This window comes from Phyllostomus hastatus, unplaced genomic scaffold, assembly GCF_019186645.2.
Source record: "Phyllostomus hastatus isolate PE091 unplaced genomic scaffold, TTU_PhHast_1.1 phas_contig_150, whole genome shotgun sequence".
Classification (NCBI taxonomy): Eukaryota; Metazoa; Chordata; class Mammalia; order Chiroptera; family Phyllostomidae; genus Phyllostomus; species Phyllostomus hastatus.
In genome coordinates, this window is record NW_025333611.1 from 33,593,337 (window position 1) to 33,614,149 (window position 20,813).

General features: G+C 48.7%; 1 protein-coding gene and 1 non-coding gene across 2 annotated transcripts in view; both read right to left on the reverse strand.

The window, feature by feature from the left end:
- Positions 1–9,270: 9,270 nt before the first annotated feature.
- The window catches only part of HSPA4 (heat shock protein family A (Hsp70) member 4), a 38,072-nt gene continuing 26,529 nt past the window's right edge, over positions 9,271–20,813 (reverse strand). The window contains exons 9-19 of the mRNA XM_045819626.1: positions 20,486–20,637; positions 19,843–19,949; positions 19,238–19,371; positions 18,076–18,257; positions 16,815–16,904; positions 14,328–14,480; positions 13,249–13,374; positions 12,587–12,694; positions 10,989–11,108; positions 9,727–9,888; positions 9,271–9,512 (exon numbers count right to left, since the gene is read on the reverse strand). Of these exons, the coding sequence (XP_045675582.1) occupies positions 9,309–9,512; positions 9,727–9,888; positions 10,989–11,108; positions 12,587–12,694; positions 13,249–13,374; positions 14,328–14,480; positions 16,815–16,904; positions 18,076–18,257; positions 19,238–19,371; positions 19,843–19,949; positions 20,486–20,637 (1,538 nt within the window). The 3' untranslated portion in view covers positions 9,271–9,308. The remainder of the gene's footprint in view (positions 9,513–9,726; positions 9,889–10,988; positions 11,109–12,586; positions 12,695–13,248; positions 13,375–14,327; positions 14,481–16,814; positions 16,905–18,075; positions 18,258–19,237; positions 19,372–19,842; positions 19,950–20,485; positions 20,638–20,813) is intronic.
- LOC123813262 lies at positions 17,769–17,898 on the reverse strand. The gene has a single exon (XR_006784702.1). It is a non-coding gene; the product is annotated as a small nucleolar RNA SNORA30/SNORA37 family (small nucleolar RNA).

Below are 20,813 nucleotides of genomic sequence, written 5' to 3' on the forward strand. Positions count from 1 at the left end.
CCAGCGGCCCCGGTGTCCCGTCAAACCACCTCCACCCTCAGGAGGGCTTCTGCTCCAACAAACCCCCACCCCTCCTCCCAGCACCCCCAACCCCCCTGCCTCGTCAAGGGCCAGCAACTGGAGAGGGTGGGGCTGGGGGGAGAAGCCACTTCCCGAATGGCTTACTCTGCTTGGGCCCCCCTCTGAACGTGTGCCCTGCTTCACACGTGAAACTGTACTCCCTAAAGAGCACACCCCCTTGGATTCTACTCCCAGCTCCTGTGAGCCCTACTGAACCTCGGAAACCTGGGGTGCCCCTGGCCACACCCCCTTTTCCCACCTAGCCTCAGGATCACCTTCTCCTCCTCGCCTCACAGGCCCTCCCTTCCCCACAAACAGAGGATGGCTCTACAAGGCAACTCAGATGTCCTAGCTTAACAGTTTACCGCGGCTTACGGCACCCTCAGCCAAGGCCTTGGGCTTGGTAGAAGGCCACAAGGGTTCCAAGCCCCAGGCATTCCCTCCTCCCCAAGGACTTTGGCCCCTCCTGCAGGTTGCTGCTTCTATGGGTGATGTACCTATCTGTCCTGTGTGTCCTTCCGGAAGACCAGGTCTCAGCCCTGGCAGCCGGACAGTCGCGGGACACCTACTGGGCCGGCTGACCTTTCGTTCTGCCTGTTCAAACAAGCCACACTCGGGAAGCAGCGGCCCCTCCCCCCAGAACCCCCAGCAAAGGTGTCCGGGGCCAGGGCACAGCAGACCTGGGCACCAGCTCTCTCCACACACTCTCAGGTGCCCTGGAGCCGCAGGGCTCAGGGTGAGGATGCGCTCCTCCTGCCTCCTGGACCACCAGGCCGGATTCCTCCTTCCTCTGCAGGGCCGCTCAGGGGTCCCTGTGGCCTTTCCCATGGTCGGCCGTGCTCACCACCATCCCTATCTCTGATGGTGCTTATCATTAATTTCAAAGGCCTCCCCAATACCTATCTAAAATAATGGCTACAAAAAGGGGTGTCAGGAGAGGCGTTTTATGTGACACCACCCACCAGCCCCCGGCCCGTTTTCTCTGACCACTCTGCCCCAGGCTCTCCAGCCCGAGCCGCCTGCCAGTCCCCGCACACCTTTGGTCCAGCTGCCGCTCAGTGACCTCCCCGAACCCCCTCTGTACTTGCCTACAGCCCCACCTCGTCCTTTACTGCTCGGCTCCTGCTCAACCCAGGCCACTCCGCAGCTCCCTGGGTGTCTCCCCAGGGCTGGCTGCCAAGCATCTGTCCACCTGTAGGCACCACTAAGCTAAACTTTAGCTCGGTGAAGACAGCTGTGGGCCCAGTGGTGTTTGCACGCCCAGGCCTAGCCAGAGCCCCGGGGCTGCTCAGAGGATGTCTGTGGACAGGACCAACAAGCCAACTAATGAATCTGGGCTCCCTATTTGTGGCAGCCGCCAGGCCCCCTCAGACAGCTGCTGTGGCTCCCAGGTGAAGTGCCCCATGGCTGCTCGTGGCAGCACGTTCCTGGGAGGTGGGCACCGCCACAGTGACACCAGCATGTCGGGTGCCACTTCTTTTTGCACTCAAATTAACGGGAAGCAATTTCATTAACAGATAGTGCTGCTTGATGAGTTTGTTCCAACTCGGCTTATTTTTAAAGTGTCCTTAAAAGCTGTGGGGACCCAGCTGGAGAGCTGAATCTGATAGAATGAAAATTGTGTGGCACTATGTCTCACCTGGGGACACAGAGGCCTTTCCCATTGAGCTGTGGGGACCCCTCCAAGCCTCAGCACCCTCCTCCAGGTTGCAGAGGGGGTGTGCATTCTGGACGCTGGGCTCCGGAGGCTGTGGGCCCAATTAGAGCAGGAAACTCAACTCAGCAAATGCTTCTCCCCAAGAAGCTCCTGGCCTGACCAGGAGGAACACACTCAGAGCAAAAGGCCACAGACTCACCTACAGTGTGAGGGCCTGGAACGGGGGCGCTCCACGGAGATGAGCCAAAGGCTGGTCCCCCAGAGAAAAGAAGCCCATGCACTCCTGCCAAGGGGGTGTAGTATTCAGAGACTCAGCCCGTGGTCCAAAGAAATTCCAACTTGACTTGGTGTCACTTAAGGAATAGTTTGCATTTTCCTCTCTTCCTGCTCCCCACAAATGTGCTACAGTCTCTCCCAGTCCACCCCCCACCCACCATCACCTTCACCCTCAGGTGTTTATCACATCAATGGGGAGCCTCATTTATCCCCCCTTTACCCAGATTCTCCATCCCCAGAACAAAAGCAGCAGATCCGCACCACTTGGGAACTTGTTAGAAATGCAAATCTCCGACCCCACAGCAGACCCACAGCCAATCTCCCAGGGAGGTGGGGCCCAGCAACCGTGTTTTAACAAGCCCTGCCCCTGCAGGGACTCAGAGGCACAGCTGAGCCACTGCCTGACCTCCAAGGGGCGGGGGCGGGCCAGGGGCTGACCCACAGCGACAGTCCTCTCTCCCCTGCTGCTTCAGTTCAGTCCCTGGGCCCCATTCTCCTGACTGGGCGTTACAGAAATCTGGAAGGCAAGCTGGCCAGGACAGAACTCAGGGCGGGCCGTGGCCGGAGACAACCCTCTTTGAAGGGATGGGGGTGGAGGAGAGGGGGACCCTCCTACCCCGGGGAACCTTGTAGCTCCCACACACCACTCAGAACTGGGATGGCTGCCAGGAGAGGAGACTCAGCGGGGTGTCCGGGGGCTCCCGTTTACCCAAGTCGTTCCCAAGCTGGACTTAGCCCTCTGCAGCAGACGCCCAGGACTCAGAGTTGCTCAGTCGCCTCCTGGGAATCAGTATCCAGAGCGGGAGACGCCCACCCTCTAGAGGTCAGGGTCAGCCCCCTGCTGAGACCACGCTGAGTTAAGAGCAGTGGCCCTAGCCCACGGGAACTGTGGCACCTCTGGCACCACGTAGAACGGGTTCATGTGTCACTCCAGGGGCGGGGAAGCAACTCTTCCCCCCAAAACCACCGCCCCCTACCCAGGGGCTAGTGACCACGCCCCCAGGAGTAGGTCAGTCCTCTCTGCTCCTTAGGCTGCCTATCCACGTTGTTTTTCTGCAGCCTGGGTTCCTGGCAGGCGGTAGACAAGGAAGCAGGCTCCTCCCAGCCCTAGGACCTGCCTGGGCCTGAACCAGCTGCTCCTTGTACTGCTGGTGGGACTGCAAAAGGCAAGTTTCGTGCCTCGTGCTCATAACACCTTTACTCTTCCTGCTTTTCTTGAGCATCTTCTATATCCGTCCTCTGCTGGGACAGATGGAACTGGTGTGGTGAAGGACCTGGAGCTCCTGGTGGGAGCCAACATGAGGCCCATGATCAGCACCACCCGGGGGCTTGTTAGAACCATGGACACTCAGGCCCACCTCTGACCTTTCCATCAGAAGCTGCCTTTTCACAGGGTCCCCAGCTCAGTGGGACAAGCGCTGGGGTCACACCAATGTGCTTTTGTAACAAGTGATGCCCCACGTTGGGTGGTAAGGACCTAAGGGGTTACTCGCAAAGGCCCGTAGCAGAGCCCCTGCTCCCCAGCCCGAGGCCTCTGTTAAACCACGGTTCTGCTTTCAGCTGCCCTGAAGACAGGGCCGTCCGTATCCTCCAAACCGGGGGCTCCTCTCAGAGTGAAGTCTTCACCAGTCTGACCCAAGGCAAAGAGCGACACCGCCCTCCCGTGGCAGCTTCGACAGTGACAGCCACCTACACGAGGCCGAGTCACAACAGGCTGGAGGGCCATCCAGCTCCGAGAAGCCAGGGCTACACTCCAAAGTACACTATATACATACTCAGAGTGAATTTTAGGGAGGGCAAAAGTCCAGCCACGCACTTTCCAGATTAACATTCCTCCCGACAACTGGAGTCAGGATCCCCGGCTCCGCCAGCCACTTGCTCTGTGTGCTTTGCCCGCTTTGCCCCTTCTCTCACCCACAAGGCGGAGTCAGATACAATCTCCAGTGCAGCTCCGATGTCCCGAGGGGCGTTTTCATTCACAGTACTGCACAGGCGTCTCACGGAGCACCTGCTCGACGTTCCGCACACACACACACAGGCTGCGGGGGCGGCTGCGAACCAGGCAGGGTCCCTGCCTCAGTCGCAGGATGTAGAAAGGGTGAGGACAGGACTGCTCACCGAGGAGAGGCCTCTCGCCGAGCCTGAGCTTCCTTTCTGATCACGTGGACCCTCTCGACTTTCCCAGTCCTCTCCTGGTGCTCGTGGCCGCCTCCCTCCCGCTGGCAGCGCTGTAAGGTACCCCCATCGCTTGGGCCACCATGTCGGGAACACCTACTGATCCCGCTCGTCCTCATAAGTGCCTTGCTGGGATTTACATCCTGGAGGCTGAGCCATTGAGGAGCTTTTCCAGGTGTTTCCAGCTTCCTCTTCCCCAAGCACTAGCTGAGTCTTAATTGAATGGTAGACCAGTGTATTTTAAAATTTGAAATGCGCATAGAAAAAAAAGCACATGTGCGGTGGGGAAGGGCCTGCTATGTTGTGATAAGAAAAGCATTTTAAGTGTCTCCCTCCCTTCATTGATCCAGGGTCCAAGTCTCTGAGGCCACCTGGCCTTGGAGGAATGGAAACCAAGACAAGACTAATGAATGAAACAGGCCCCAAACTCAGTCTCTGCATTCTTTATTTTCTTATTTTCCTGCATGTTGTGCTTGAACCTGGCAAACCACACAGAGGGCTTGGAAGTATTTTCCCCAGTTTCCCTCCTGTCCTTATGAAACTGTGCCAAACCCTCCCTCCCTGTGCCAAAACTGCAGTGACAAGGTCAGGGTTAGCCTGGTCCTCTCCCTCGGTTGCTAGACAAACCTGGAAGGCATTCGCATTTTTTACACCCTCTGAGGCCTTCCCTTCCAGGACCCCCCAGAAATGCACCGCCCCCGTTGTCCTGGCTGCTGCTCCTACCTCAACACGCCGCCTTTCTGTCTTGCCTCCTAGTCTGCTGCTTCAGCGGTCACCTCCCTCCCTTCCACAGGGATGGCACCTGCTCCAAGTAGCACAGCCCAGCGCACAGAGGACCAAAGCACTGAGTGTCACGTCTGAGGGCTGCCCCAGCCAGAGGTACAGAAGACCCACTCAGGAAAGGAAAGTGCTGGCAACTCCAAGGCTGGCTGGTGGGAGCCGTCCCCATCTGCACGCCGGGCAGTGGGCCCAGCGTACTGCCCCACCTCCTTCCATCTGAGCCCGTTCCTTGTTTCCACCACGCCGAGCTTCTTCGCTCAGGACCCTCCACCTGAGGCCTGCCCTCGCAGCCTGAAGCCCCGCTCCACCTTCTCGAGGGTCCCCACAGGACAGAACCAGCCTGGCCCCCGCCACCTCTCACTTCCCAAACTCCTGTCCTCCCTAACATGCCTCATGTGTGATCACACCTGGCAGCTCCCGATTTCCTTCTGACACCCACTTTCTCTTCCTGATACAGCCAAACACGACCCGCCCTTCACAGGAATGCAGCCTGACTCCCGAGGCTTCCCTCCACACCCACCTGTAGGCTCAATCTCGCAAACCCCCCCTGCAGGACTGCGTAACCTTGCCCAGACCCCTCCGACACCTCCGCTGCCTCCCACAGACTCCCACAGACTTGAAGCTTCACATGTCCGCCATGTCTTTTATTCCAGGTGGGGAACCGTGGGGCCACTCTTTAACAAAGACATTTCTAGTTTTTTTTTAACATTATACAATTCCAAAATGCTAATTACAGACATATTTCTAACCACCAGGCAAAAAATTTACAAATGGAAACCACCCCCAATCCCACCTTGGGAGAAAGCCATTTCAATCTGAAACATCCACCATCCACTTTCAGTTTTTATAGAAACGTTTCACAGCCTTTCCAAACACGGGAAAGTGTGCCCACGTTTTATAACCTCCATCTCTCACGTAAAAATAATCTGTTCAGGCCACTTAAAGCAAGATGACTGGATCGGTTCAGATGCACCGCAGTGTGCTGTCAAGAGCCATGAGCACCCTCAGGCCCCTGAGGCCTGCCCCGCCACCCTGTCGTCACCCACAGAGGGCAGCCACTTCCCCAACTTCTTACAGCGGAGCTTTGCCTGAAGTCACTTGTAACATTCCCTCTTCCTCCAGGTACCAACACCTACCATTGCCCCCTTCACCTGGCTCATCCCCTCAAACATGAGTTATTTTAGAAGTCCCAACTACCTCCAATCTGTACACATCAGAGCTTCCCTAAAACACGATCACCCTCGGGCTAAAAGCTCTGAATAGCCTAGTGCCCACAATGGAAACCAAACTCTCAGCCCTACCACCTGACAGCTGCCTGCAAAAACCACTTGAGTTGCTTGAAAAGCCTGTCAAAGGCCACTGCTTGAATGCCTCTGTGTGAATGCCCACGAGCCCTATGGGAACCCTCCAAGTTCTCTTTTTCATCGTCTCCTGAGGGCATGCTTACTGATTTTAGAGAGGGGAACGGAGAAGGAGGGAAACGATCAGTTCCCTTGCAGGTGCCCTGACTGGGGAACAAACCCACAACCCAAGCATGTGTCCTGATCAGGAACCGAACCTGTGACCTTTAGGTTTACAGGATGACACCCTAACTGAGCCACAGCAGCCTGGGCTCCAAGTTCTTCACATGGAGCTGAAGCTGCCCCATTGCAAAACCTTCACGCTGACCCTGGCTTTGCCTATAACACCCTCTTCCCCAAGGACACAGAGGGGACACTGGTACTTCTGGATAACCAGGGCTGAAACTGTCCTGGTGACCCCGGTACCCCTGTGAAGTAGCTATGCTCTGGATGAGAGCTACCTGGCTGGTCCCCACTCTTCTCCCATGGCGGAGACCCCAGGGAAAACCAACCACTCTACACACACGTCTGTGAAGGTGGCCGGCACAGCCTCTGCTGGTCGAGGCCCTGGCAGGTGAGGTCCTAGCACCACCAGAGCACAGCGACCGCTCAGTGGCAGGACTCAGGATGGAGGCCCTGGGGCCATCCTCCTCCAGGTCCCATGCCTTGTGCAGCTAAAGTCAATCTGTTCTGAGTGCTTCATCCCCTTCCAACACTCACACCCTGGCACCCCACACACCCCGACTCACACCACATCCCAGTGGCGGCAACTGCTAGCGGCACGCTGGGCTGCGCCCTCCCCCAACGGGCAGGCATCCATCCTGGCCCTGACTCTTACGGGGCTGCAACCCACCCTCTGCTCTTGTCCACACTCTCGAAGTAAGATCCAGTCACAAGGTAATAAGGAGGCCTACATCGATCGGAGGAGTGCAGAGGAGGAGCTCCTCCCCACCCGAGGGCCATGTGCCGAGCACCCCCACCCCCAGACTCAAAGCTGGGGGGTGAGGACCAGGGCAGGGCCAGGACTCCCGGCCCGGCAGAGGTTTTCACTGAACACACATGCACCCCCACGCCCTCTCCAAAATTAAGGAAACCATTCCTTTGAGTGTAAGACAGGTTTCTTTTATTAATTTTTCCTTAACTCGTGTCATGTTTACTGAATGTTTTTTGTAGTGTAAGAATGTGACCTGGGACTTTAACAAACCAGTCTGGATAATGCAACCTGGATAAGCGCTTGTCTGCACTAAGTCACCGATTATGATTATCACACTCTCTGGCCTGGCCTCCGAGTAAATCCAACTGGTCTTAACAGACAGTAAGCAGACCATATCACCTTATTTCTAGTTTAAATTTGAACCTTCAAATTCACCCCCATCCCAACACCCACGCCCTCCCCCCACACAAAAAAAAAAAGTATTAGAAATGGCTGTTAAGGACTGAGTCAACTGCGCAAGAATTGGCTTGATCCTACAGCCAGCACTCCAAAGCAGCTACTGGCCTCCCTGCGGGCCAGCTGGAACTCTCAAAGTATGACAGGCAGAGAGCGGGTGGCGGCGGCTCTACGGGGCCAGCTCCTGGCTGCCACGCATGCGTATGCACCAGCATAAACACACTTGCACCTTCCTTTTCTCTAAGCAGTGTTTCTCTGTAGCACTTCAGAGATTGTAACACCCTAAAATTTTTCAGTGTGCAGATGGGCAGAAACTTATTCTAAATGCACAAGGTATAATCATGTTTCTAACAACGTAAGCCAAAATTAACAGAGAGGCACTCTGTTATACAGAAAATAATTATTGCAAAGATCAAAAACATAACCAACAAAGCTTATAACAGTTTCTAAGGCAAGTACCAGCTCTGGCCTCTTAATATTGGCTTCCCTTGGAGTTTCCAAACCGCCTCACTCCTGCCAACGCTGCCCCTACAGGCAGTCACCGGAAGTGCTTCGGTGCCCCGGACGCTGGCTGCACGGGAGGGAGGTGTTGCCCAAGTCCAGCACCACACTCGTTAACACTAATTTCAGACACATCCAGTACAACCCAGTGTATCTTAGTTTTCTGTATGATCTGTCAGCTGTTAACACATACAAAATTGGCAGATTCATGACAGATATTAACACAACACACAAGTGATTGTGAATGAGCTTTAAAAAAAGAAACAACAACAACAAAAAAAACCGCTGGTCCTGGGACTTCAAGATATACCTCAAATTTACAGAACATCTCTCAGCCGAATGCGCAGGCCAGGATACAAATCTTTACACCATAATTAACAAGAATCAACTCCTCGGGTAAATCTATCATGCCTGTAATCAATGAAACATACTTTCAGGAACGTGCTTCCCCAGGAAGGGCATCCAGGTCTAAGATCCTCAGTCAACAGCTCGCTCCAGTAAGGGCCTGTTTTCCCGGGGGGTGGCACATGGCACCTGTAATGGGAGCCCCTTTACTGGGAGCAGAGGCTAAGAACAGGGTGGGAGTGGAAGTGAAGCAGAAACACACTGGGACTGGAAAGTGGCTCAGAGCATGCCTGTGTTGTGCTGTTAGCCCATGCCATGCCACACTCCGGCCCCCAGGAAGAGGGAGGCCCCGCCCCACACCAGGCGGGGGACTCCGTGGCGATCCCCACCACGAACTTCTGGGGCACAGTTACGGGTCCTGTCGCTTACATCCTAACAAGCGGTCTGCCTGGTGGCCGGTCATTGTTTCTGCTAGAGCTCAACTTCCCCGAACAAGCTTGTCTTTGTAGAAGCATGATTTAAACACAAAAGGAGTGAAGCATAAGCTCAGTAAGACTAACTGGACTTCTAAATAGTACCATTATGAAAAAGATAGAATGCACTTAATTTCTGTACCTAACTATTTAGAAGTCAAAATGCTCCATACATTACCTATATCCCTTCCCCCAAAATCCCCTAAAAACTAAGAAATGTCCAGTATTAGATTGCTCTAGTTGATGTTCGGAACAAAGTTGACAACTTAAAGCTTTATAATAGTCTGTTTTAATATAAACAACTGTTGGAATCAATCAATGTCCATCTCAGGAAGCTTCTTGTCTGAATCCGAAGGCACAGCCGAGTCTGGGCCCTGCCCGGCGGCCTGCGGACCGGGGCTGTCTCCTTGTCCGTCCACTGGTCCGTTCTGCTCGGCATTACTCTGCTCCTCCTTTGGAGGTTCCACTTTGGGTTTGGGCTTTGAAATTATAGGGTTACAGACACTCATCAGCTCCTACAATGGTAGAAGAGAAAATTGTGCTTTCTTATAAAATAATAAATTTTACATGTTACACAAAATCCAAGTCCATCCTCTCCCACCTAATCCCCAAATCAGAAGCTGAGATGCAGTAATGAAGTTCCCTCCAAAATATCCCTTTAAGAACTACTAGTAATAAATAGTAAGGCTGACAAGAAAGCACTATTTAAAAGGTAAAGCCATTAAATACCTTAATTTTAGCTTCAATGTCCTTTGTCTTGACAACCGGATCCAGGGCCAGACTCTGCTTGTTCTGCAGGTTCAGCTTCTTGTTCATCCACTCCATGGCCTCGTTCGTGCTCTTCTCCACCTTCGTCACGTCGGCAGCGTCCAGGTGGTCGTACTGGTCCTCCTGCAAGCAGCCATCACAACGAGACGGTGTCAAAGGATGGCTTCCCTACCCGAGTGTCGCCTAGTGCTTCAGCCTTCCAAGAAGTCACAATCTTTCCAAAATAGAGCACACCTTCACCCTCACGATCTAAATATTCAATTCCTTAGAAATCCAAGAAAGGAAAGGTAAACTCAATTTTTTAAACTTAAATAGATTTAAAGGTCAAAACCTTACATTAAGGCTGCAATGAGAAGGCCTCAGTGGTATAAACTGCACATACTTGACACAGAGATCTTAAGGAAACACTGCGTGTCCTCAGACATGAGAGCTGAGGTTTACGCATGCCTGCCAGGAACCCAACGGTAGTTAAACACAACTCTTTATAGGAAGCCTTCGGGAGGCAAAACTTAAAAACCAAAAGCAAGGTGCCTTGTTAGCACAGTAGGCAGCGTGTCAGTCTCCTAAAAAACAAAAACAGAAAACCAAAAAACGAGTTCTATTTCTCCCTTTCAAAGTTTCTTACACAAACAATGCACATCAGGAAGCAAGAGCACAGTGGAGTGGGGTTAAGAATCCGAACTCTGGGGTCAGACCTCCAGCCAGGTCTCGGCACCCCTAAGTAATCTGGGGTGTTGCTTACGGACAGTGAGGCTTGAAGAGCGGGACGTCACCCAGAACTGCTGGTACCGCCATCTGCTCCGTAGGGTGCTCGTGTGGACTCAATGAGCAATGCGTGCACGAGGCGACCCCACGCAGCGCTAAAACACTGGTCAGCAGCAGTTTCCTGCTGAGACAGTCCTGCATCTGCAGACCAAGCCAAATCACACACCTAGTGTGTTCTCAGAAGGACCGGGCCCAAGGAGGCTAAGTCACCGAGGAGGCATGCACAGCGAGGAATGGAAATAAACAATAATGCTCGGTCCCAGCCAGATCCCACCTATTAAAGTGGCAAATCCCAAGGTTCTTAGTAAGATTTGATAAAATATGTACTACATTAACATCTAAAAAGAAAACAATATTAAAGAACACTTCAAGAGAACAAGAGAATAAATAACTCTACAAATGTCTCAAAGCTTTAAGTCTACCAAAACAGTAGTAGGGAAGAGGAAAAACAAAGATACCTTGTTTTTGAATGAGCTGATTACTTTCATATACTGCTGGATTTGTTTCCCTAGTTCTTCAAACAATTTTGGTCTTTCTTCAGATTCCTGGAATCTTATCTTAATAGGCTGACCTAGATTCTTAACAAAAGAGAGAACATACAAATTCTTCACAGGGCAGCTTAAACTATCAGAGTAGCACTGTTTCTACAATTACTAAAATTGATTATGGATTAAAGTACATTTAACCTCAATGAGCAATCTAAGAAATTAAATACTTCCCACGGCCCACTGAAAAGCACATACAGGTTGGGCAAGGGTAGGTTTAGAGCTGTGAATACACACAACGGAGTTTATTCTTTTATTATTCTTTCTTAATCAGTGTATTATTTCCCGTGCAGACTGTAAACCCGCTCCTGCTCCACCCTGTGTCCTCCCTCGGGTTAGAGGGTACCAGTGTTTCTTGGTACTGTTCCCTGTACAGCCACTGCAACTGTCGCCTGAGTCCCCATTCTCAAAACCCCGCGAGAGACAACCAAATACCAGGTGCCTGCTGACAGTGACCCCAACACTAAATACGAAGTACCGCTGCCAAGAAGAATTTTAAGCCTGAATCTTAGGAAGCCTCTAGATCTATCCATCAATTACCAGATGTTAAACACCACAAAGATGAAAATCAGCAAAATCCAGACTGGGGCAAAACCAACGGGACAATGATCTTCCTTTCACGGAGTGACGGTGGAAGGAGAACCACACCGGCCGCGTTAGGAGACTCACTGTGCCGACAAAACGTATGGACCTCACCTGCATCCTGAGTCAAACCTAACAAAATAATGCGAAATACCTGGAGCCTGAAAATTGACTGTAGATATGGTGATGTTAAGGAATGTTTTAGGTGGGTTATGGCAGAGTTTAAGGTTACATCTTCTTTTAAATACCTACTGAGATATTTTTGGATTAAATATAATATGCAGAACTTGCTTCAAGTAACCGAGAGCAGAAATGAAACAAAATTGGCCACGAGGTGACAGCAGCTGAAACTATTCTTCTCTCTCCATCCATGAGTTTGACATCAATGAGAAGTAAAGCAAAACCCTCAGCGGAAGAGCTCACTGGAGGCTCCTGTTTTAGTCACCATGGCCTAGTCTGACAAAAAACTAAGTAACCTGAAGAAACGGGCAAAGTCTTGTGCATTTGCATCCTCTCCCAGACACCTTGACTTCAGACAGCTCTTTGTCCTTGAACTCTCTGGCTGAACGATCGGATTCTTCAAGTAAAAACCTGATGCTTTGCTTTGCTGAGAACCGCAGCCACACCCACCGCCCTGCCCAAGTTCAGGACAGGGACACGTCTGGCACATCTTTGCATCTCTAGACACCAAGAAAGCACTCAACTCCAATACAGTAACATTTCAAGTCTAAATGTTCTGATAAATTCTTTTGTTACTCTAAGTACTGAAAGTGAGAAAGTTAATGAACCTAAGCAATAAAACATATAGTTCCTCAATCACTTTCAGCCTCTCTTCATTACTTGACGTAAGAATTCCTCCCAACTCTGAGATGCTCTCCTTGGCAACTATAGCACCAGTTCAGGACATTCTGTTTTCAAAAGACACTTACTTTTAACTCAGCCAATTTGTCGACGTAAACTTGCTTTGGCTGGTCTTCTCCATCCTCATACAACCAGTTTTCGGTATCTTCTAGTTTCAAGGTAAAACTGTTACGATCCTAAAGATGAAGAAAACATTGCACTTAGGTCAGCTGTGATTCGCCCACCTAGCAGACTCCATCACTTCTGAAACAGCCGATTCACTCGTGGAGTCACAGGCGCAGACTGCGATGCAGCGGCATTTCCTTTAAAATGTGAGGGGCATGTAGGAGATCAGAAAACAAGACTGGCCAAATGCTGTTCTGCTTGACAGGTCCAGTCCAGGGAGGTTTATGATATTCTCTGCTGTAAGCAACATTTGGGTATTTTTGAAAATTTCAGAATTAGAAACTCCATTTACAAATAAGTTAAAATAAATACCAGGGAAAAATTAGCTGATTTAAAGAAAGACACTAGGTAGGTAACAGCTTGCACACGTATCTAACAGCGACACACACAGACTAACCTTTAGGAAACAGAACATTCCACTAGCAGACATGAAACGGTACTTCCGAAAACAGTGCACTTGAATCATTTCACTGTAGACCTACAAACGCACACTCCCCTTCTAACACATTCAGGGACGATCCCGGAGACACGTAACAGGTGGAGCCACACTGTGGCCCTTACTTACGTCCTCACTCACAAACTTCTCGTATTCACCACTGAGCTTGTCTCGCATTTCATACACATACTCTTCCACTGCGTTCTTAGCGTCGTTCCGCTCCTTCTCCAGTTTATCCTGCATGATCATCTTACCCTACGGACAGCAGCGATCCGTTAAACGTGCACGTAATTGTAAGACCACATCCCCTCAAATACCAAATAATATAATTATCAAAACAGGAAATCCTTCTGCCCCAAACCCTTTCTATTCTGCAAACCATCCGAGAAAGCAGACCTGGACACATCAGGCCTCAGTGCAACATGAAGACCCAGCGAGAGTCTGTGGGTGTGCTTAGAGAAAAGGAGCCACGTGGGCGGCGGGGGCTGAAGGGAGGTGGAAACAGGTACAGGGAGGATAACTGGTGACGGAAAAATACAAATTAAAAAAATAAATCAATACTTTTTAAAAAGAGCAACAGAAATATCAAGATGTAGAAACTCAAAAGCAGAATTAGTAAGAAAAAGGATTTGCAGCGAGCACTGTTATGAGCTCAAGGGCACAGCGGTGCCTCCACTGTGTGTCGCTCTGATGGAGCGCCAAGAAAAACCAAACGATTCACACGACACAGATGCTGGAGGCCTGTAAAAACAAAACCATTCTAAGATCTAGTGAACAGATGATAAGAAACCTCACAGGCAATAATTAATTCAGTAGAAATGCTCCAGGGTCCGGAACCCTGCATCACTCATATCACTGACTGGCAACAGGGGAAGGAAGTGACCACCAACCAGAGCTGCCGTCAGTGCTGCACAGAATTCTTCCCACTGTCCATTTCCAGGACCCACAACCGGACACGCCCCAACCCGTGGCGAGCAAACACACTCACACACCCAAACGTGACCGCCATGTTCCCTAAACCAAAGCCGTAATGTCAAAATCTCGTAACAGAAATTCTAGCAATACACATATACTTTTGCCAAAAATCTAACATTTTTCTCAAACTCCAAACAACCAAAAATGCCTAACCTAGAGTTACTAGATGCAGAGCTTAAACATTCTACCGTGTTAATTTGTTAGCTTATTGTTCTGAGACTTGAAATTATCACCTCATTTTCAATATACAAGTTGAGCATCTCTCTGTCTATCTGCCATAACAGCTGGTTCTCAATTGGCAGGTCCACGGTGCTGGTCTTCACTTTTGCCTTCTTGGCTTGAGGTGGCTGATCCATCTTTTTGTCTTTTGATCCAGCTTGGGAGGTCTAAAGAAAGAAAAATCATTAAGAATGAACACATAAACAGACTACATTAAATTTCTGAGTGGGTCCCATTTCCAAAGCTGTTCTTGCTTTTGTAGTAACCTTGTTGTGTTTTTTTTAAGATTTTTATTTATTTATTTTTAGAGAGGGAAGGGTGGGAGAAAGAGAGAGAAAAACATCAATGTGCGGTTGCTGGGGGTCATGGCCTGCAACCCAGACATGTGCCCTGACTGGGAATCGAACCTGCGATACTTTGGTTCACAGTGTAACTTTGTTTTTTGATGACTTAAGTAACCCGGGACTATTCTTGTAATATCTGGGGAAGTTAAAATTACAGTCAACTCCACAGGGACAGAAAGGCATGGTGACTGCCAGGGCCAGGAGAGGAGGCATGTGGAAGTCGGAAGAGGCTGTTCAGCAGGCACAGCGTTTCAGGTTGGCAGAATGGGAAAGCTCTGGAGAGCACAGTGTGAGTATGCTTAATTAACACTGCTGAACTGTACACACACACGCACTCACCCTCCCGTAATGCCGCCATCAACACATCAATGCCTCCTCTCTAACCTTCACTCTCATTTAAACATACAGACATGCACATGGAGTTAGTGGAGAGAGGGTATAGATTTTTATCAGTGTCTCCAGAACAGCTGTCCCCATTCACAGTGTCACAAGGAAGGGGAGAACCCATCCCACCGCGCCCCCGCCACAAGCAGGGATCTGTCACCCTCCTGTCACTACAATGCGCTCTGGGTCGGTGATCTTCGTTTCCAACTGCCTGGTCATGTTCCACCCACTGTTCTTTCAGGATTTTAGTGGGGTTTTCCCAAGTGATGGACTCTTCTGGCTTTCTAAATTTTATATTATTTATCTATGCAAGTTTTCATTGTTCAATCATCCCTCTCTTCCTCTTGCATTGCCTTTATGCTTTGTAAGCCCTTCCTGGCCCACAGATTAGAAAAATATTCATTCAACTTGTTTTTTGGTTTAATTTTCAAATTCATTTAGAATTCAATCTGCTCTATATATGAATCAAGATTTCAAAGTTAGCCCTGACCAGTGGTGTACCTCAGTGGGATGGGCATTGTCCTGCAAAGGAAGGGGTCGCCAGTTCGAGTCCTGGTCAGAGCATCTGCCTGCGCTGGAGGCCAGGTCCCTGGTTGGGGACATGTGAGAGGCAACCAGTTGATGTTTCCCCTGCACACTGATGTTTCTCTCCCTCTTTTTCCTTCCCTTCCCCTCTCTCTAAAAATAAAATCTTTAAAACAATAAAAGTAAAATTTAAAAAGTGGTATCAAAGTCCCTTCCCCACCTCCTATCCAGGTAACTTAAGCCAGCTGCTGAAATGCAGGCATCGTTGGCATCTCGTTCCCCTCAGGAACAGCACACACTCTGAACTGAAAGGCTCCAGTTCCCGAGCCACCTCATGGAAGAAGACTCAGCAACAACTCCCCGAGATGTTCTACAGCCCCTCGGCATGTGGAGGCAGAAGCAGTGAGGACGTCAGGTGATGACTCTCCTTCCCCTTCCAACCTTCACAGCCACACAGGACAAGGAGCACCTCTCCCTCCCACTGCCCCTAACCCCGCCACCAACAGGAAGGTTTTCCACCTTGGAAAATGCCTGTAACAGGCTAAAGCATCTGTGAGCATAACTTCCCCTGTCCGTTATTTCCTTTTTTATAATATTTACATAGCTAAAGGAAAGTAATTAAAATTTTTAAACTGATATGACTATGGGTAACAGATTTAAGCCACCTTAAGGCTCTGCCAGACTTTTTACAAGTGTCCCGATGAGAATACCGAGGGTAAGAGCATACACTGCAATGTTATAAACAGCTGGAAAGAAAAGGTGTTTTCAATGCTGACAATAAATTGGAACATGAAAACCCAACTCAAGTTAGAATATTCATCTAAATAAACGCTTAAGTAAATATATCATTTACATTATTTACAAAATGTGTTTAAATATATTATTTAATATTTTTTTGGACAAAAAAGACAAGCTTCATGCAGAGAGTTGACAACAGTTGAAAGGTCTCACGTATTGGTCAAGAATGGGCAAGATGGCTTAGCAGCGGCCATTCAGAGCCCAGCACTGGACCATCACCAGTCCACTACAACGAGGGCTGCTGAGAACTTTCTCCTCATACAGCGGCCAGCACAGATTTCAAAGGCCAGCTTGCCAAATGTACTTTCCAAACGCACTACAAAACTTTGCTTAAGAACTCTTCAAATACACAAAGAATTCCTGACAAAACTACTTTCTGAAACACAGTAAAAACACAGGCAACACCACACGTGACAACACTGGAACACGCCCTCCACTACACGGTCATACCTCCATTTCTTCTGACTCGGCCTTACTTTCTGCTGGCATCTGCTGCGGCTGCTCTTCGACATGCGGTTCCTCTTGGTCCACTTGCATCTTCTGGAAAACAGGTCACAGTAGTTCACACTCGAGAACGACTAAGTGATCTCTGTGACACGCGGGCAAGATGACATGGTATCAAGTCCCCGCTGAGTGACCACCCCTCAGAAGACCGAGACTCCACTCCAGCCAGGACACACGTCACCTACAACACAGACTGCTCTGCTCCCAGCTCTCAGTGCTGCACCTGCCCACCGGAGGGAAGGCCAGGCCTGCTCTGCCCTCCTGTGCATGAGAGCAGCTGTGGAACTGTTCTACAAGCCACAAAGTGCTCAGCACACAGCAGGATAACATTCAACACAACACAATGGGAAGACAGCATGAGTTTCTCCAAGCTTCCTCGTGAGCTAATTTCTCTCAAAAGTCTTCACTTTTTCAAGAAGTTTTTTTTTTTCAAATCAGCCTTTTCATCCTCAAAAGTGCAACCACTGAACGTATTAGGTCAGGTGAACACCTTGAGAATTCCGTTACAAGATGAAAGATTAACCGTAATAAAAAAAAGGGAGAAATTTTGTGAAGGCCCCAACTAAGCATCTTTCAATGCCCACAGCACCCGAGAATGACTCGGGGGCTTTAAAACTACTGACCCTGGGCCCTGGCACACCCACGTGAGCTCAGACAAACCTCTGGGGACAAGACCCCACACCTGCAGCTCAATAAAACCTTGACTGTGATGCACAATAAGGATCAGACAATGCACAATTCCAACAAACGAATGTCAAATATATTCTACTTGAGAAGAGTAATGAACTGATGAGGCTCATGGCATTCTTCAATAATCAGAACAAATCAAGAACTCAAACTGACAAGGGCACAGGCTGAAGAAAGGAGCCGGTCAGTTACACTTTTTTTTTTTCTCTTTTCTTCTGTGCCACTGAGTGACAGCTGCCACTGGCACAGTCCCAGGACAAGGATGCACCCAAGGGTTTTTCTTTCAGCACCAGCTACCAAATCCTGGCCCCACTGCCCAGGGGAGGACCTGTGAAAGTGCTTTGACACTTCTGTATGAATTCTGTGCAGACTTGCTGCTAGTTCACCTCTGCTGGGCGAAGGGGACACACGCAGACCCACGCTCAGCAGCTCGGTCACAATGCCCCACCCCCCACCCCATCACTCAGTCTATTTGCTGGAACCTCTGGCCCATCATAAATGGTCAAAATGTCCAAATTACCTCTTCCTCCTTTGCATTCTGATCAGTTTCCATCGGCTCCTCATTTTCCTCAAACTTGTGCACTTCCACCAGGGATGCACTGGACACACTGAAAATGCCATGGACATTGACTCGAACCTTGACTTTGACTTTTGAGCTAGAGCCATCGGACTGAGGAGTGACTTTCTGAACGGAAAACTGAGCTGTGGACATACAAGCCAAAGGAGAACAGACAGTGTGAAGAGGAATTCACAAACAGGAACGTGCACCCCCAAGGCCAGGTTGTATCCACTTCTCAGGAACAGGACATCTCAGAGAAACGAAGTGGGTGCTCAGAGTTGCACCATATCGCCGTATTTCCTTCTCTTTAGAGTACAGTCCAACTGTTCCCTTGTCCCAATCCAGGACTCAAACATCTCTAAGCCCTCCAAACATTTCTCTGCTTCCAGCCCCTATTCCAACCCATCTTTTCATGCTACTGCCAGACAAATTCGGAGAACAATTCTGTCACATTGTCCTCTACTAAAAAACCCCTGGTGATTCCAAAGAGCTTCTGTGGTTTATCAAGAACTTGTCGTTTCTAGATTAAGTTACCAAACCAACATTTTGCTTATGTTCTTTAATTCACAACTCTGCAAAGTATGAATTATCATCTTTATTTATTTTACAAATGAGAAAAATAGTAGGTTAGCTTTCCACAGCCTCCAAGAGCCATTCAGGACAGTCTTAACCCTTCACCCATGTATAGGTCTGTAATTATCATGTAATTCATAGTTTCTCTCCTCAACTACTCCCAGATTATGAATTTCTAGAAGTCTATGAAGACTAGACAATATGGCCGGTGATACAGGTCTCTCAATTTCCTAGTAACTTTCTAGGCTCATCTCTTAACTCCATGTCAGGGTCAAAACTGAGTTTCTTCAGCTCCTTTCAGCATCAAGACCACATCACGCACAAGGTACAATGATAACGCACATCAACCAGGAACATGCTCCCACGGTAGGAGATCCAACCAAAGAAGGGCCACTTACTGGTTCCGACCCTGGCAGAAAGGTTACAGAGGGCATTTTGTGATCTGAAATACCCAAATTTCAGAACTGTGCTTGCTCTGCACTTCCCAGCCCGAGAGAGAGAGAGAGAGGGAGGGAGGGAGGGAGAATTTGGTCCCCAACCCATCGCTCACCTATAGCAGGGTCTGGATAGGGCAGATCCTGAGGACAGCTGTAATAGGCCTCAAGAGTGAAAGGCTCCTTTCTATAAAACGTGAGTACTTTAGAGAATGGAGCAGAGTGATTTTTTGAAAAGACTTCACAGTCACTGAATGGAGAAAAAATACAAAAACAACTTTAGGATATTCCTAACACTTGTGCCCATGTTCTCTAGTTTTGTAATTATTGTATACTTTTATTCTTCTCAACTGGCCTCATTTCTAGCCCCTATTCTATTTATGAACACCACCTCCAATATCCATTTTAAAACAAAAGTTTCAGAGAACAAACAAGTTTCAAAAAACAAAAAATACACACACATTATGTGTGTCAGTTTTTCAAAGAGGAATATACTTTCTTTAATCAGCACAAAAAGGCACCAATTATTTCAGCATGATCAAATATAAAAAACTAAATAAAGACATATGTATTCTGATGACTAAAATATGTAATTGCTTTGATTCACACACTGTAACAAAATGTTACAGATCTGGAGAAGTTGAAATGGAATGTATTATTTTACTTAGACTTAACACTGAATTCAACTTTAAGCACAAAAATAATTAATAAATGCTATTACCTTGACCCTTCTTCAGCTGGAGAATTCCATCTCAGAGATATTGGATATGGTACTACGTCAGTGATAGAAAATTCTCTGACTTTGAAAGCAGGCGATAAGATTGCACACTAGAATAATAATTTTTTAAAATTTCCATTTGACAAATATAAACATTATGAACTAATATCACAAGATATTAAAAAGACCAGAAAACCATCAATGGTTCTTAAATATTTACATTAATAATTTAATAGAGTCTGAATAAGCAGTTTTATAAACTTCTATCACTTGTCAGATTACCAGTAGTCTAGCTCTTTCTTACCGTTTTTCCATTAACATCATTTATTTAATCGATGTACAATGCTGCTTCATATGTAGTAACAATAGATAACATGCCAAGCCCAACAGTATTCCAGGCTTACTATGTTTCTAGTAAGTTGATACATCTTCTTACATGTTATAGAGTTCTACTCTTTCCATGCTACAGAGTTCTAGTCTACTTATGACCACCACCCCTGATGCCCATTGTAAAACACAAGTTTCAGACTCTTCCACCCCGAGGTCACCCCACGCTACCCTCAGGTTATTGGTTGGAGAGAGAAAACCACTGCTGAACTGCTACCATGCCCTGGAGGCAGCCTCCGAAGGAAGCAGGGAGACCCACCTGCAGCGCACAGCCTCGAGTGACGGCTTCGTCAGCATTCAGAGTTGTGCTGAGCTCTTTACCGAAGAATTTGCTGATCTTCTCTTTTACCGCAGGGATTCGAGTCGCACCGCCAACTATCTCCACTGCATAAATATCTTCTTTCTTTAACTCTGTTTTAAAGCAATTAGACGTTTAGATTTAAAGAATCTTTAAGTTAGTTATTTTACAGTGAAATAAAAAGTGAGACAGCATCTTATCACGACAAAACTCAAGACGTATAACAAAACCCGCCACTCCTTCACCCCCTCCACAAGAGCCGGCACACAATGCGTGCTCACGCACAGGT